At 42.5% G+C, this 12836-nt stretch overlaps 1 protein-coding gene across 1 annotated transcript in view; it reads right to left on the bottom strand.

The window, feature by feature from the left end:
- The window catches only part of PCSK2 (proprotein convertase subtilisin/kexin type 2), a 273542-nt gene extending 264798 nt beyond the window's left edge, over positions 1-8744 (bottom strand). Inside the window, exon 1 of the mRNA XM_045445369.1 lies at positions 8209-8744. Within this exon, the coding sequence (XP_045301325.1) occupies positions 8209-8385 (177 nt within the window). The 5' untranslated portion in view covers positions 8386-8744. The remainder of the gene's footprint in view (positions 1-8208) is intronic.
- Between the last annotated feature and the right edge of the window lie 4092 nt (positions 8745-12836).

Here is a 12836-nt window from a genome sequence, read left to right as displayed (position 1 = left end):
TTCAGCTATTATACACACACACACACACACACACACACACACTTCTTTAGAAATATATTAGTATATTAGTAAAGAAGGTGAAATTAAACTCTTGCTTTCGAATGTCCTGTGATTATTTGACTCTCAAATAATAACCCACAAATTCAGTTCAGGGTTTCTTTTTGAAATGATGAATCTGAGCTCAAATGTAAAATGAAGCCACTGCTCTAGTGGGTGGAAAAAGTATGAACTTCAGGTTTTATGTTTTATTTTTAAAGCCTGACTTCTTTGAGCAGTTACAGCCAAATATATAATTATTGCAAACTTAACTATAGCATCACTCCCTGATGTGCTGTAACATTGTGATCTACAGCTAATAAGACCTTTTGAAAGAGACATTGAATTTTAGATATTCATTCATTTGAGAAAAAGAATTTTTTTTTGATCTATTCTATCACTGATAATTTATAAGTTGGGAATTTAGGGAAACGCAGGAGTCTGCCAGTCATTGACATGCTGCCTGTTACCTACTTCTATTTCCTAGCTACATTGCTGCCTATAAATAAATGGATGCTACAGGGGTAGTTTCTTGAAAACTAGTACTTCAAGTGCCTTTTCTCTGAGTTAATGGCCGAATAGTCACCTTGTGATCCAGGTGTACTTATCAATGAAGAAGCACATAATGAGTACCTATTATGAGTAAAGCATATTGGTCGCCAGTGGGACAAGAGTATTTAATGGGTTGTGTATTCTTCCTGGAGAAGAAAAATCACAAAGACCTGTAAAGTTGGTTGACATTATGAGGTGAAGATGTAGGAGCTTTCATAAGTCTTTTAAAAATTATTATTCTTGTAATTTGGTTTGGTTTGGTTGTAAGGTTCAGAGAATACTCTTGCAACCTAAGAAAGAAGGATATTTATTGACAGGATATTGGCTTGGGTAATGTTGGTGGTTCTAAAGATAAACTCTTAAATCCCAGTGCCTTAATGTAATAGCAATTTACTTTCTGACTCATAAAGCTCTTCTAAGTCAAGAATCAGGGACTTGGGGTCCTTCCATCTTGCGACTCTACCATCTTTGGCATTTGGCTTCCAAAGTTACTGTTCTTAATCACATCAAACCTCAGAAGAGAAGAGGTGGAGAATCAACCTATGGTCAGTTTTTATGCATCAAGCAAGGAAGAAGTGCACATCACTTCTGCTTACATCCCACTGGCTAGCATCCTCATACGGTGGTACCTATCTGCAAGGCAGGCTGGGAAATGTGGTACTGCTGTGGCCCAAGGAGAAGACAAAATTAGTCTGGTAACTAGCCTTTACCTTCTGTCCCATCTTTTGCTGGGAAATGGAGCTGGGAAGTTATAGGAACTCAGATGAAATATCTGCATCTCCCATGGCCTGGACAGTCTCTTTCATGACAACTGGACCCCATTTTTCTCTCTATAGCAACTAGTGAATCAAATTTCCTAAGAAAGTCAGCATGATTGGTTAAGATAATTACCATGGGCTGTAGTGAATTTAATTCTGGATTATTTCAGCCAGGCACTCTCAAGGATCATGGCCAACTCCTGGATGGGTTCCCATTGGGCTGTTTACTCCTCATTCAATCAGTTGTCACTCCCAAGAAAGTACAACTTACAATTGTTTTCTTGAGCAAAAAAAATGTAACCAGGTCATCACCTTATTATTACTTCTACCAATAATAGGTTTTTTATTCTATGCACTTGCCACTGTGTTCAAAACCTTATACACACTGTACTATTTATTTTTCACAACCACCATATTTTATTAGCCATTTCAAATAAACATGAGCCTTTTAGAGATTTCATAATCTAGACAAGTTTCCGGTACTTTCTAATTCTAAATCCCATTATCTATACCTTTGAACATTGCTGTTCCTGGCTTCCTTTAGTCACAAGAGAGGCATTGTATATAGTGAGTGCTGGGACAAATGTGACTGGTGCCAAGAAAAGGAACAGATTAAATGCAGGGGAAGTCCCAAAGAGATAGAGAATATTCCAGTCTAAGTCAGTCAGATAAAGCTTAAGGGATGAGCTTGGACTTGACCTAAAGCATACTGTATTAAGTTAGAGTCCAAAAGGAATTCATAGCTTTCATGTTGGGGAAGTTGAGTTCTGGGCTATTTACCTTTGGTTACCATGGTAATAGATCATGTAGTGTCAGAAAAACTGTCCCTTAAGGGATTCTTAGATAGGAATCCTCTTGGAAACACTTAGGATCAAATCTATCTCTTGTTTTGTTTCCCCTTCTGAACCATGTTAATCTTGATCTAGAGGAGAACAGGGCAGACGGTGGAAGACTACTTCTTCTGACTCACAATTGATCCACGATGAAATGAGAGTGAAATTATAGAATCTGGATTCAATATTGTTAATACCACTAAAAGGGCGAAAATAAATATATGACAAAAGATTCTTCCTATCCACAATAGCTAAAGAGCTCCTACAAACGGAAAATTAAGACAGACAATCCAAAAGAAGAAAAAAAAGAAAAAAGAAAGAAAGAAAGAGGAAGAAAAGAAAGAAAGAAGAAACAAAGATAGAAAAAGAAAAGAAAACAAAACAAAACCAAACTTTTCAGGGCAAAAGACTTGAACAAATGATGTGTAAAAAAGGATTTCCAAACCACTAATAAGCATATGAAGAGGTATTCCGCTTGAGGTGATCATCAGGGAAATGTAAATTAAAATCACAATGAAATATCATTATGTACCCACCAAAATAACTAAAAGGAAAAGGCATAAGAAATCAAATGTTGCTGAGAATGTGGAGCGATCAGAAACCTCACACATTGCTGGTGGTCAGTTTGTCTGTGGCATGCGTAATTCTGAGATGACCCCCAAGATTTCCTCCCCCTCGTGTATGTGCCCTGTATCATCCCCTCCCCGTGAGTGTGGGGACAGGATTGTGAAGATGATGGATGTCATTTATGTTATTAGATTACCTTTTGTGGCAGAGGGGAGGGATTTTATCAAATGTAGTTAAGGTCCCAAATCAGTTAACCTGAATTAATCAAGACAATTCTCCTGGGTGGGCCTGACCTAATCAGGCTCACCTAAACAGGGACTGAGCCTTTCCTGAAAGAAGGGTGAAAGTGTGAGAAGGTTTATGGAAAGGGTCATGCAGCAAGGTCATGAGTGTAGCTCCAGGAGCTGAGAGTGGAACTTGCAAAAATTGAAGACTCCGGGTCTACAACTACAAGGAGCTGAATCCTAAACACCTGAATATGCTTGGAAGTGGACTTCCCCTTAGTTGTGCCTGTAGATGAGGACATAGCTGGCCAATATCTTAATTTCTACCTGTAAGCCCATGAGCAGAAGACCCAGCTAAAATGTGCCAGACTCCTTATCCATGAAAACTATGAAATAATGAATTTGTGTGGTTTTAGGACACAAAGTCTGTAGTATTTGTTACACAATAGAAAACTGATACAGTCTCCTAAAGTTGAATGTATATATGCCCTTTTACTCAGCAATTCTAATCCTAGGGATATTCCCAACAGAGAGACATATATGCCGGGAATACATACATTACAAATTCCACAGAAGCAATAATCATAATAGCCTAAAACTAAAAACTACCTAAATGAGCAAGAGGGGGAACTTATGGGGTATGGATAATACTTTATTTCTTGATTTGGATGCTCATTACATAAGTGTGCTTAGTTTGTGACAGTTTATGAACTGTGTTCTTTCCTAAGTTATACTTCAATAAAATTAAAAGAAATTTGATTTTAACATTAAATTCAATTAAAGAATTCAATTCAATTAAAGTTAAAATTAAAAAGTCAGTTAAAATGAAAAGAAGTTTATTCTTTCATTGTATACCAGCACAATTATTGCTAGAGTTTTTCAAATGCAGTGAGCACACATATAAAAGTGGTCACATGATTTTACTTGTGTAATTATCCTAGCCTCAGTCATACCTGAACAAAAACCAAAACCTACTGTAGCAAAACAAAAACACTTCATTGTCAATTGTTTGGATTTCTACCTTAATTCTTACTTGATTTTTGGCTAACCTTCAATATACTGTTTTAATAAATATTTTTTTGTTCTTTTTCCAAGAGATTTAAAATTAGTAGTATATTAAGAATTTTAAGGGGTGCTCGGGTGGCTCAGTCGGTTAAGCATCCGACTTTGGCTCAGGTCATGATCTCACAGTTTGTGAGTTCAAGCCCTGTGTCAGGCTCTGGGCTGACCGCTCAGAGCCTGGAGCCTGCTTCACATTCTGTGTCTCCTCTCTCTCTGCCCCTCCCCCTCTCATGCTCTGTCTCTCTCTGTCTCTCAATAATAAATAAACATTAAAGATTAAAAAAAAAAAAAAGAATTTTAAGGCACTGGGAAAAACACCTCTGATGTTATTGTAAACTCACTTACTCTCCTAGACATATACATATGTCTATACATCTTTTTTGATGAACAGATGTCTTTTAGCCAAGTCACGATAAAATAGAAAACTTTAGTCTCAACACACCTTTCTGACAGTAAAGTTACAGGTATTTTTGTTCCATTTCGGGGAGGAAATACATTTGTTTGGTCATGGCCTTGTAAGAGTTTGGTAAAAAAAATCACCAGGTATTCATTTAATATCTCATATATAGACCACTATGTTAAAGCCCTATGGCTTTAAGAAGTGTATTGTTTCTACTCTTAAAAGATTTATGATCTACCTGAAGTACATACTCATACACATTTGTTAATGACATAGGTTTATACGTTAATGCCAAATAGGTGCTGGATATAGAAAAAATTAAAAAGAAAGAAAGGAAAGGGAAAACATCCGAATTCTAAAATGGTGCCCAGAGAGCAGAGTTCTTGGCTGTCTGGGAAGGTTTCCCGGAGGCAGTTCAGTAGGAAAACAAAGTTATTTTCCACAAAGCAAATTTGGTTTTAAATCTGAGTTTTTTTCACTCTCCAGATATAAGTTTAACTGGTTGGGGCTTTAAGTTTTTCATCTGAGAATTAGGTCTGATGGCAACAATTTCTACCTCACAGGCTTGTGAGTTTAGATGGGATAACTTAGTAAAATAGCAGGTTCCCCTAGTCTGCATAGCTGACCCTTCTTTGGGATAAATAAGTAATCACCGAGGATCCTTGGTGTCTGACCCTGAGCATTGGAGAGGATGGGGCGGTAGGGAATTGGAAGATACACTAAGTATTAGAGAGAGGAAGGAGAAGGAGGTGTTGTAGGTTTAAAATGAAAAAAAAAAAAAGAGTGACAAAAGTGCAGTATGTGATGAGAACAAGACAGGACAGTGTGTGAGAAACCTGGAGGAACAGATAAGACTAAGGAAGTTTCCTTACAGGCTGGCAAACCCAGTACTAGGCTGGCCATGGTGAGGACACTAGAAGTATGGAGGATATGGTCCTTGAATATTTACCTTTTAAGTGGAAAGACAATACTTACACCCACATTTACTTACATATATAAAATGACTGGAGGAAGAGTGTTGGGATGTACTAGCTTATGTCATGTAGGCTTTGCTTTTTCATCCCGTGGGAATTTGGAGAAGAGAAAGCATATTGTGGTCCATAGCAGCAGGGAAGGTTTGGAGCTCACTCGTGAAGGAAGAAGGGTGGGACATGAATCCAAGGAAAGAAAAAGAGGGCTCCTTCTACACAGGTGTGGCACCATGCAAAGGTTTGCCAGACAGAAGCATTCTGCCATAGGCTGATTTTTTTTTTTTAACTTAACTATGTATCAGAACAAAAATCATTTGGTTAAGAGATACTGTTTTTGAGAGGGGGTTATAGAGAGGGGAGGAGAGGTGGCAAGGTAAAAGTTCATTTTTCCCAGATAGAAATTGCATGTTTGTGGCTGACTCAAAGCCAGTGGGCTCCTCTCAAATAAAGAGTAGCGGTGAGAGAGGCTTAGGTATCTGATTTTACCCCAAAGTATGAGTTCCCTGAGAGTTCACAGTAAGCATATCAAGATTCTCCAGATATATTTAGGATGAGATTGTCCCTACACCTCCTTTCTCAAACTCCACCGTCAAAACTACAAATCCCCTCATTAAGCCGTTTACCTCTACAAAACAAAACAAGACAAAACAAAAGCGACCCCTTGGAGAATTAATAAGTCAAGTCATTATCTGTCTTAGTTACACCCGGATTTGCTGAAGTTGCTAAGATCCTAAAGGGCATTGTCTAAAGGGGAAGTAAGGAGGCCGTAGCAATAGTCTGCCTACACTATGAAAAGGTGCATAGTACGGAAAGAGTAGCAGGTATTCTCGAATCAGCTGCAGCCCCTTGACAGTCAGAAACTAAAAAGCCTGATGCCATATCCCTTTTCAGCCCACCTCAAAGCTCAACACATCCTGCAGAGCACTTAGCCTGTTTGGCATGGACTAAGAGGTAAAGAGCATGAGTTTATTTCTGAAAGATCCGGGTTTAAATCCAGATCTGGTTGTTTTTTACCTTGGGCCCTGATCTGAGCCAATGTCCTTATCAGTATCATGAGCTTAATAATAATAGCAGCTTCCTCGGAGTTGTTGAGAATATTAAATAACAATATGTGTAAGGACTCCAGCACACAAGGGTGCCCCATTGTAGTCAGGTAATAATAATCACGGTGACAATCACTGTTCTATCTGTGGCTCCTGGGTCCTGAATCTTGTCTCCTAACAAGTTAGGGAGGAGGGTTGGGAAGGAAGGGGGGTCTGCTTGTTTCCTGTGTTGAAATAAACACAAACTCTTGAACAGCCCCAGACCCTGGGCCAGAACGACAGCGGGCTGCTCCCTCAGCTCGCAGCCTCTCTCCCTGCTCCACCCACGCTTCCCGGGAGCAACAAGTTCCCTTCTGCAAAGACCCGCCCGCGCGCCACTGGTAGACCCGGCGGGCTTCTCCTCCCAGACTAGTATGACTGGCGGGGAAACCCACCGAGGGTCGAAATCGCTGCTGCCAACACCCTACCGGGGAGGGAGAGCCAGCTGCTCATGAGGGAGCCGCGTCCGGGAGGAAGACGAGAGGCATGGGAAGTCCGGACAGAGGGACTGATAGGAAACCTAGTTCGCACTGCCCTTGAAAGGCAAAAACAACAAAAGAAAGCACCCACCTCTCGTTTCCCGCCCCTCTCCTGGGATCGGGAGGGAGAAGATAGGGCCCCGAATCCCACACCTCCACCCAGCCTCCACCCAGACCTCCACCCAGCCTTCTGGTTGCCAAATCGCATTCCTACGTTCTCCACGCTCCCCTTGCCCGGTTTCTCCGTGCATCCTCTCACTCTACCCCACCTCTCGCCAGGTCTCCTAGGGACACTTGCGATTTCTGACAAGATATTTCGTAAGAAGGACAAGCAGGTAAGCCACGGCCCCCACCCAGCACTCTCCTTTCCACTGCGTCCCAGATGGATACCCTGGAGTCACAAAAGGAGTCCCAAGGCGTCTTAGGTTGGGAGCCTTAGGCAGCTGCCCGAACAGTTGAACTCTGGCAACTTCTTGGAATGGGGATCCCCGCGCCCTCGTGAGAAAGCCACGGTGGCCGCCCACACACCAGGAGAGACACCCCAACTTTTCCATAGGGAACTCCTCTAAAATCTACCTTTCCAGCTTCTACAGCTGTGAGTTGAGAATCAGAGCTAACTAGGAGTACGCTTCGGGGGCGGGCGCTCGTGGGCAGGGGCGAGGGCGAGAAGTTCCACCCGGATTTTGGAAAGAAACCCCAGTTCATGTCTCCAAGTCTCCTGGAGCCAGAGAGCTGTTAAGGAACAGGGGCCGAAGTCACCGGGAGGGAAGTCTTCCTAGCGCGGGGTCCGAAAAGCACGGAGGTGAATTGCAATATCCAAGCTTTTAGCCTTGTCCCTTGGAAACTACTCTTTCTCCAGGGGATGGGGGCGGGGGATACATCCCTGGCAAAGACTGCCAACGTCAAGCCCAGATGTTCAGCGCTTCATTCCCCCATCCCCACCCAGCCTTGAGAACTTGGTACCTCGGACAGCAGCCCGGGCGCAAGGCATTGTCAGAAAGGTGTTATCTTGTTTTCGCCACCAAGTCAAAGAGCAATAAATTATTTTTATGACCTTACTAGTATAATTTGAAGGACATTTTAATTACATAACCCGTGAAAGATCACCGGAGGCAATGTCGTGTTAAAGAGCCCATGGCAGAATATCTGCATCGCATGAGAAAGAAAACTTGCAAATCTGCAATGAGATTGCGCAGGGCTGCCCCCGTTTTGAAACAACATGCGAAATGCAAGGGAGATTTTACCTTTCGGACTCCAAAGCCGTGTTCTGCTGCAACTTGGCGAGCTTCTTCCTCTCCTCCTTTATGCAACTCCACAAGAAAATGATTCGTGAAGACCGGTCTCTCGGCAGATGCAAAAACCATGACACAGAAGAGGAGCCCGGCGGCCGCCTTCCACTGGGAGACACAGCCACCTTTCATCTTTCTTGGGAGTGAAAAGTGGTGCTAGGAGGCGCGCAGGCTGGTGGAGCGGAGGACTCGGAGGAAAGGTGCAAATGAAAAATGTATATATATAGTTTTTTTTTGTTTGTTTTTTAAAAAAATCTCTGTGTAGAGAAAGAGACTGATTAGGGGGCTCAGAAAGCAGCAAATCAATGTGTATTCTCCTCCAGCATCTGACTGGCGGGGAAGCCGTGTAGTCAGGCTCGCTGGCAGAGGTGCGAATGTGGGGAGCTGTGTGTATCTGAGAGAAAGAGCGAGTGTATGTCTGTGCTTGAGGCTAAATCTGCATTTTCAGCTCCTCCTCGGCTCCAATTCCACTGGGGACAGAGGAGAGCACCAGCCTGGCTGACGTGCGCTCGCCAGCAGCCAATGAGGGCCGGAGATGCGACGGGCCCCGCCCTAGACCGCCCCGGGCCCACCCCTGCCCGCCCCCAGACCGGCCGGTCCGCCTCCGCCGGCGGGGGGCGCTGAGCGGCGAGCCCGCGCCCCCGCCCCTTTCAGAACCCTGGAGAGCTCCTCCATCTCTCCACCCGGGCCCGCCTAGCTCCCAGGAAAATCCCCCCAGCTGTAATCTGGTCGGCGGCGCCGGAGTGATGTCATTGTTTGTGGAAATCTGTAAGGCTCTGGAAAGGGAATTACGGCGTGTGCCGCTCCCTGAGGCTCCGAGGGGAGCTGGGGCACCGGCCTCTCCCTATTCCTCTCCCCTGCTTATTTTCCGCTGCAAAATAACTCTTTTTCTCTCTCTCTCTCTCTCAAGGCACACTTGCCTCTCTTGCGCTCAACAACAAAGCAAATATTAACCCTCCTCTCACCACTTTGGACAAATCCCGGGGAGGGTTACTCCCTTTCCCCGCACGGGGAAGGTTGGGGAAAACAGCCTTCTTGGGGTGACTCATGGGGACGAGTATTTATTTATTTATTTATTTATATTTTTGTAGGCTCTGGACTTGTCTGGAACTAAGCAGCTGGGAAGCCTAGCAGAGCAAGCTCACTCCCACCAGCATCTGTGATTAGATGAGACTCCTTCGAGAGTCAGGGTTGCTCCGCAGAGACCGCCTTCTAGAGAGGCGCGGCCAGGATTGACCTGCCTGGAGGTACATTCTCAGACTTGGGGACAGACGTTCGGTTGTACAAGGACGGCGAGAGTGTGCGTTTGGGAAGGTATAGCCACCAATCCTAGGCGCTGGGCCAAGACGCCAGTTGGGCATTCTAAACTGAGGCGAATTCAGGCCAAGTGACACCGGGTCAACGAAATTATCCAGTTAAGAAATGTGCACTCCCAGACTACAAATGGCTTACACTGACTTCTTCCTGTCCCAGTGAGAGGAAGCAGGGGCGAAATGTCTGCCTCGAAATCAGGGCGATTGTTTTAAAGTACCCCAAATATTGTTGAATTATAGAATGCGCACACTGATCCCCATTATCATTTAGCTCCAAAGTTCAAAATTCTGCTTCACTTGAATAAGAGGTGAGACCGTTGTCCTAGAGGCTTAAGTGTATGCAATACAGTGAGAGAGAGAGAGAGAATAATGTTGACACATTTTACACACACACACACACACACACACGAGCGTTTTATTTTTAACAGACTTTCCCCCTTTTCATTTTATCATGAAGTCGGACTCTGCACAAGAAAACATTATTGTTAGAAAAGATTACACACAATGCCATGGGACACACTGTCTTCAGAGCAGAACCCTTTTCCTGACATAGTTGGCTCCCTCAGAGCCCTTTCCAAACTAGCCAAGTAAAAACACAGACGTTATTGAAAATTTTGATTAAAGCATTAAAGAAATCGGTATGTAATTAATATTAGGATTAGTAGTGGTAGTACTTGAACTCCTTTAAGAAACACTGAGTACTTGAACTCCTTTAAGAAATGCTGAGAAGGTGCTAGCACACAGACTAAAGATAAAAGGGTCCAAAGTGGAGACAAGTTTTCTGGGAAGGTATTAATAAAAGGGAACAGAGCTGCTATGGATTCCTCAGTTCTTTACTGCTCAGAGGCTCATTTCTGCTGAGATTTTTTTTTTAATCCCCCTATCCTACTCCACAGCTTACTTCTCATGGTCCATCTGTTTGATTTTAACACAAGGTTTTCTTACTAAGAGACCTTCAACTCTTTCTCTCTTTTCCTTATATTTTGCCCATATTTTGAATCAAAGTACTAGGCTGGTATGAAAAAATGCCAAATGATTCTTCCTGCCCTGTATTATCATTTGAGAAAAACGGCACCAAATGTGAAAATTACATTAGATGGATTCACAATCATGGAGATCATTTCAAAAGCAGCAACAGAGATAAAAATCTAAGTCTTAAGAAAAATAGATCCGAAGAGCATCAAATAAGTCAATTTAGAAGATTATGGGTGTTGGGAAATAGCGCTGTAATGTAGCTAAATGTCTCTGAAAATGAACATGAAATTACCATCTATTCAGAGATATTTATTAATTTTTTCTGAAACCACAAAGCAATACTCCATTTCCTAAATAAATTCCAAAGATGAAATGCTAGTAAGTGTTGAATCTTATGTATTTGAATTTTCAATAATTAAAACCATGCAAAATCGGGTACTGGCTAAATAAAACCCGGATGGTTGATTAAAATAGGACATTTTTAGTGTTTTACATAGAATACGGTTCATCAAAATATTGCCAGAACAGCATATCAAATGAAAATGGGAATCTTTTTGTGATGTAAATGCTCAATTTTAAATGCATAATAATGTCATATGCAAGTGGAGGAAATATATTGATACATTGAATTGTTATTTGAAATACAAATACACATCCATGTGCATACACACCTAGCTTTTTTAAGGTAACTCTTCCTAGGCTCCTTTGTTTTGTTTTGTTTTCTTTGTTTGAATACCAACAGTAACTTTGGAGCAAAAAGGTGAACAAAAGAGAGAAACGGTAGCAGAATGTTTCAAGGACTAAAATGGAATCCAGTGGACAGGAACTCTCCCGCCGGCTCTGCGGTTACTGACGATGCCACTTGGGCTAAACCACTGTATCCTTCAAAGCCTTTATCTCCTTATCTGTAAAAGGAGATGGTTGGATTAGAGACCCTGCAGGTCCAAAAGCCAACTTGTAATTTCAAAGTGTTGCCAAAGTAGACTATGATATAGAAAGAATCATCAATAGCTTGAGAGATGTTAAGGACAGTCATACTTTTTTATTACATGGTGGTGGTCAACGGGCTTATTTATTTTTATATCCCCAGCTCCCCCCCCCCCCCACCAATAGTCTCTTATTTGCCAATTTTGTGGATTTGAGGAAAGAATAACTAACACAAACTGGCTGACACTCAGTACCAGACAAGAAAACCATCAATATGTTGAGGTTCTTACTATTTAAGATACTGTTGTATCTATAGAAAAAAACAGGGGCGCCTGGGTGGCTCAGTCGGTTGAGCGTCCGCCTTCAGCTCAGGTCACGATCTCGTGGTCCGTGGGTTCGAGCCCCGCGTCGGGCTCTGGGCTGACAGCTCAGAGCCTGGAGCCTGTTTTGGATTCTGTGTCTCCCTCTCTCTCTGACCCTCCCCCGTTCATGCTCTGTCTCTCCCTGTCTCAAAAATAAATAAACATTAAAAAAAAAAAATTAAAAAAAAAAAAAAGAAAGAAAGAAAAAAACATAAGTTTGGTTCCAGTTCAAATGTGCAACATAACCCACAGAGTCTTTTTGAAGACATTGCCCTACAAACACCAGAATATTCCCATTATATGGATTCATAACTATAAATCAACAGACCTATGTGTATTAAAACAGCCCAAACCACCTGGGGGTATGATTAGGACCCTTCCATTCAGATAAACTTCTAAGGAGAACTTTGGGCACAGGGAGCTTCAGGTCAAGGAAAACCTATCACTGGGGAGGAAAGGGAAAATTAGAAGCAGCTCTAGGGAGGCTGCTGGATCTTTGAATATTCTTTACTCCATTAGGGAAAAGATCTTAAGTTTCTGTTGATTTCAGTTGGGTGGGGTGTAATCTGAGGGGAATAGATATGTACAACAGAAGGTGCAATTTAAAATTCAGCCATCTTACATATCAGTTGAAATTTTGTCATTACTGTTTCATTCATTCTGAGTATTTTTTTTTTTATTTTTTTTTCAACGTTTATTTATTTTTGGGACAGAGAGAGACAGAGCATGAACGGGGGAGGGGCAGAGAGAGAGGGAGACACAGAATCGGAAACAGGCTCCAGGCTCTGAGCCATCAGCCCAGAGCCTGACGCGGGGCTCGAACTCACGGACCGCAAGATGGTGACCTGGCTGAAGTCGGACGCCTAACCGACTGCGCCACCCAGGCGCCCCCATTCTGAGTATTTTAAGTGCAGTAAAATTAATTTCACTGGGTGCCACAATTCTTATTTCTTTTTTTTTTTTTTACATTTATTTATTTTTGAGACAGAGAGAGACAGAGCATGAA

This window comes from Leopardus geoffroyi, chromosome A3 (assembly GCF_018350155.1).
Source record: "Leopardus geoffroyi isolate Oge1 chromosome A3, O.geoffroyi_Oge1_pat1.0, whole genome shotgun sequence".
In the NCBI taxonomy this organism is placed as follows: domain Eukaryota; kingdom Metazoa; phylum Chordata; class Mammalia; order Carnivora; family Felidae; genus Leopardus; species Leopardus geoffroyi.
Note: the sequence above shows the minus strand (reverse complement) of the source record. Positions and strands in the feature narration are given on the sequence as shown.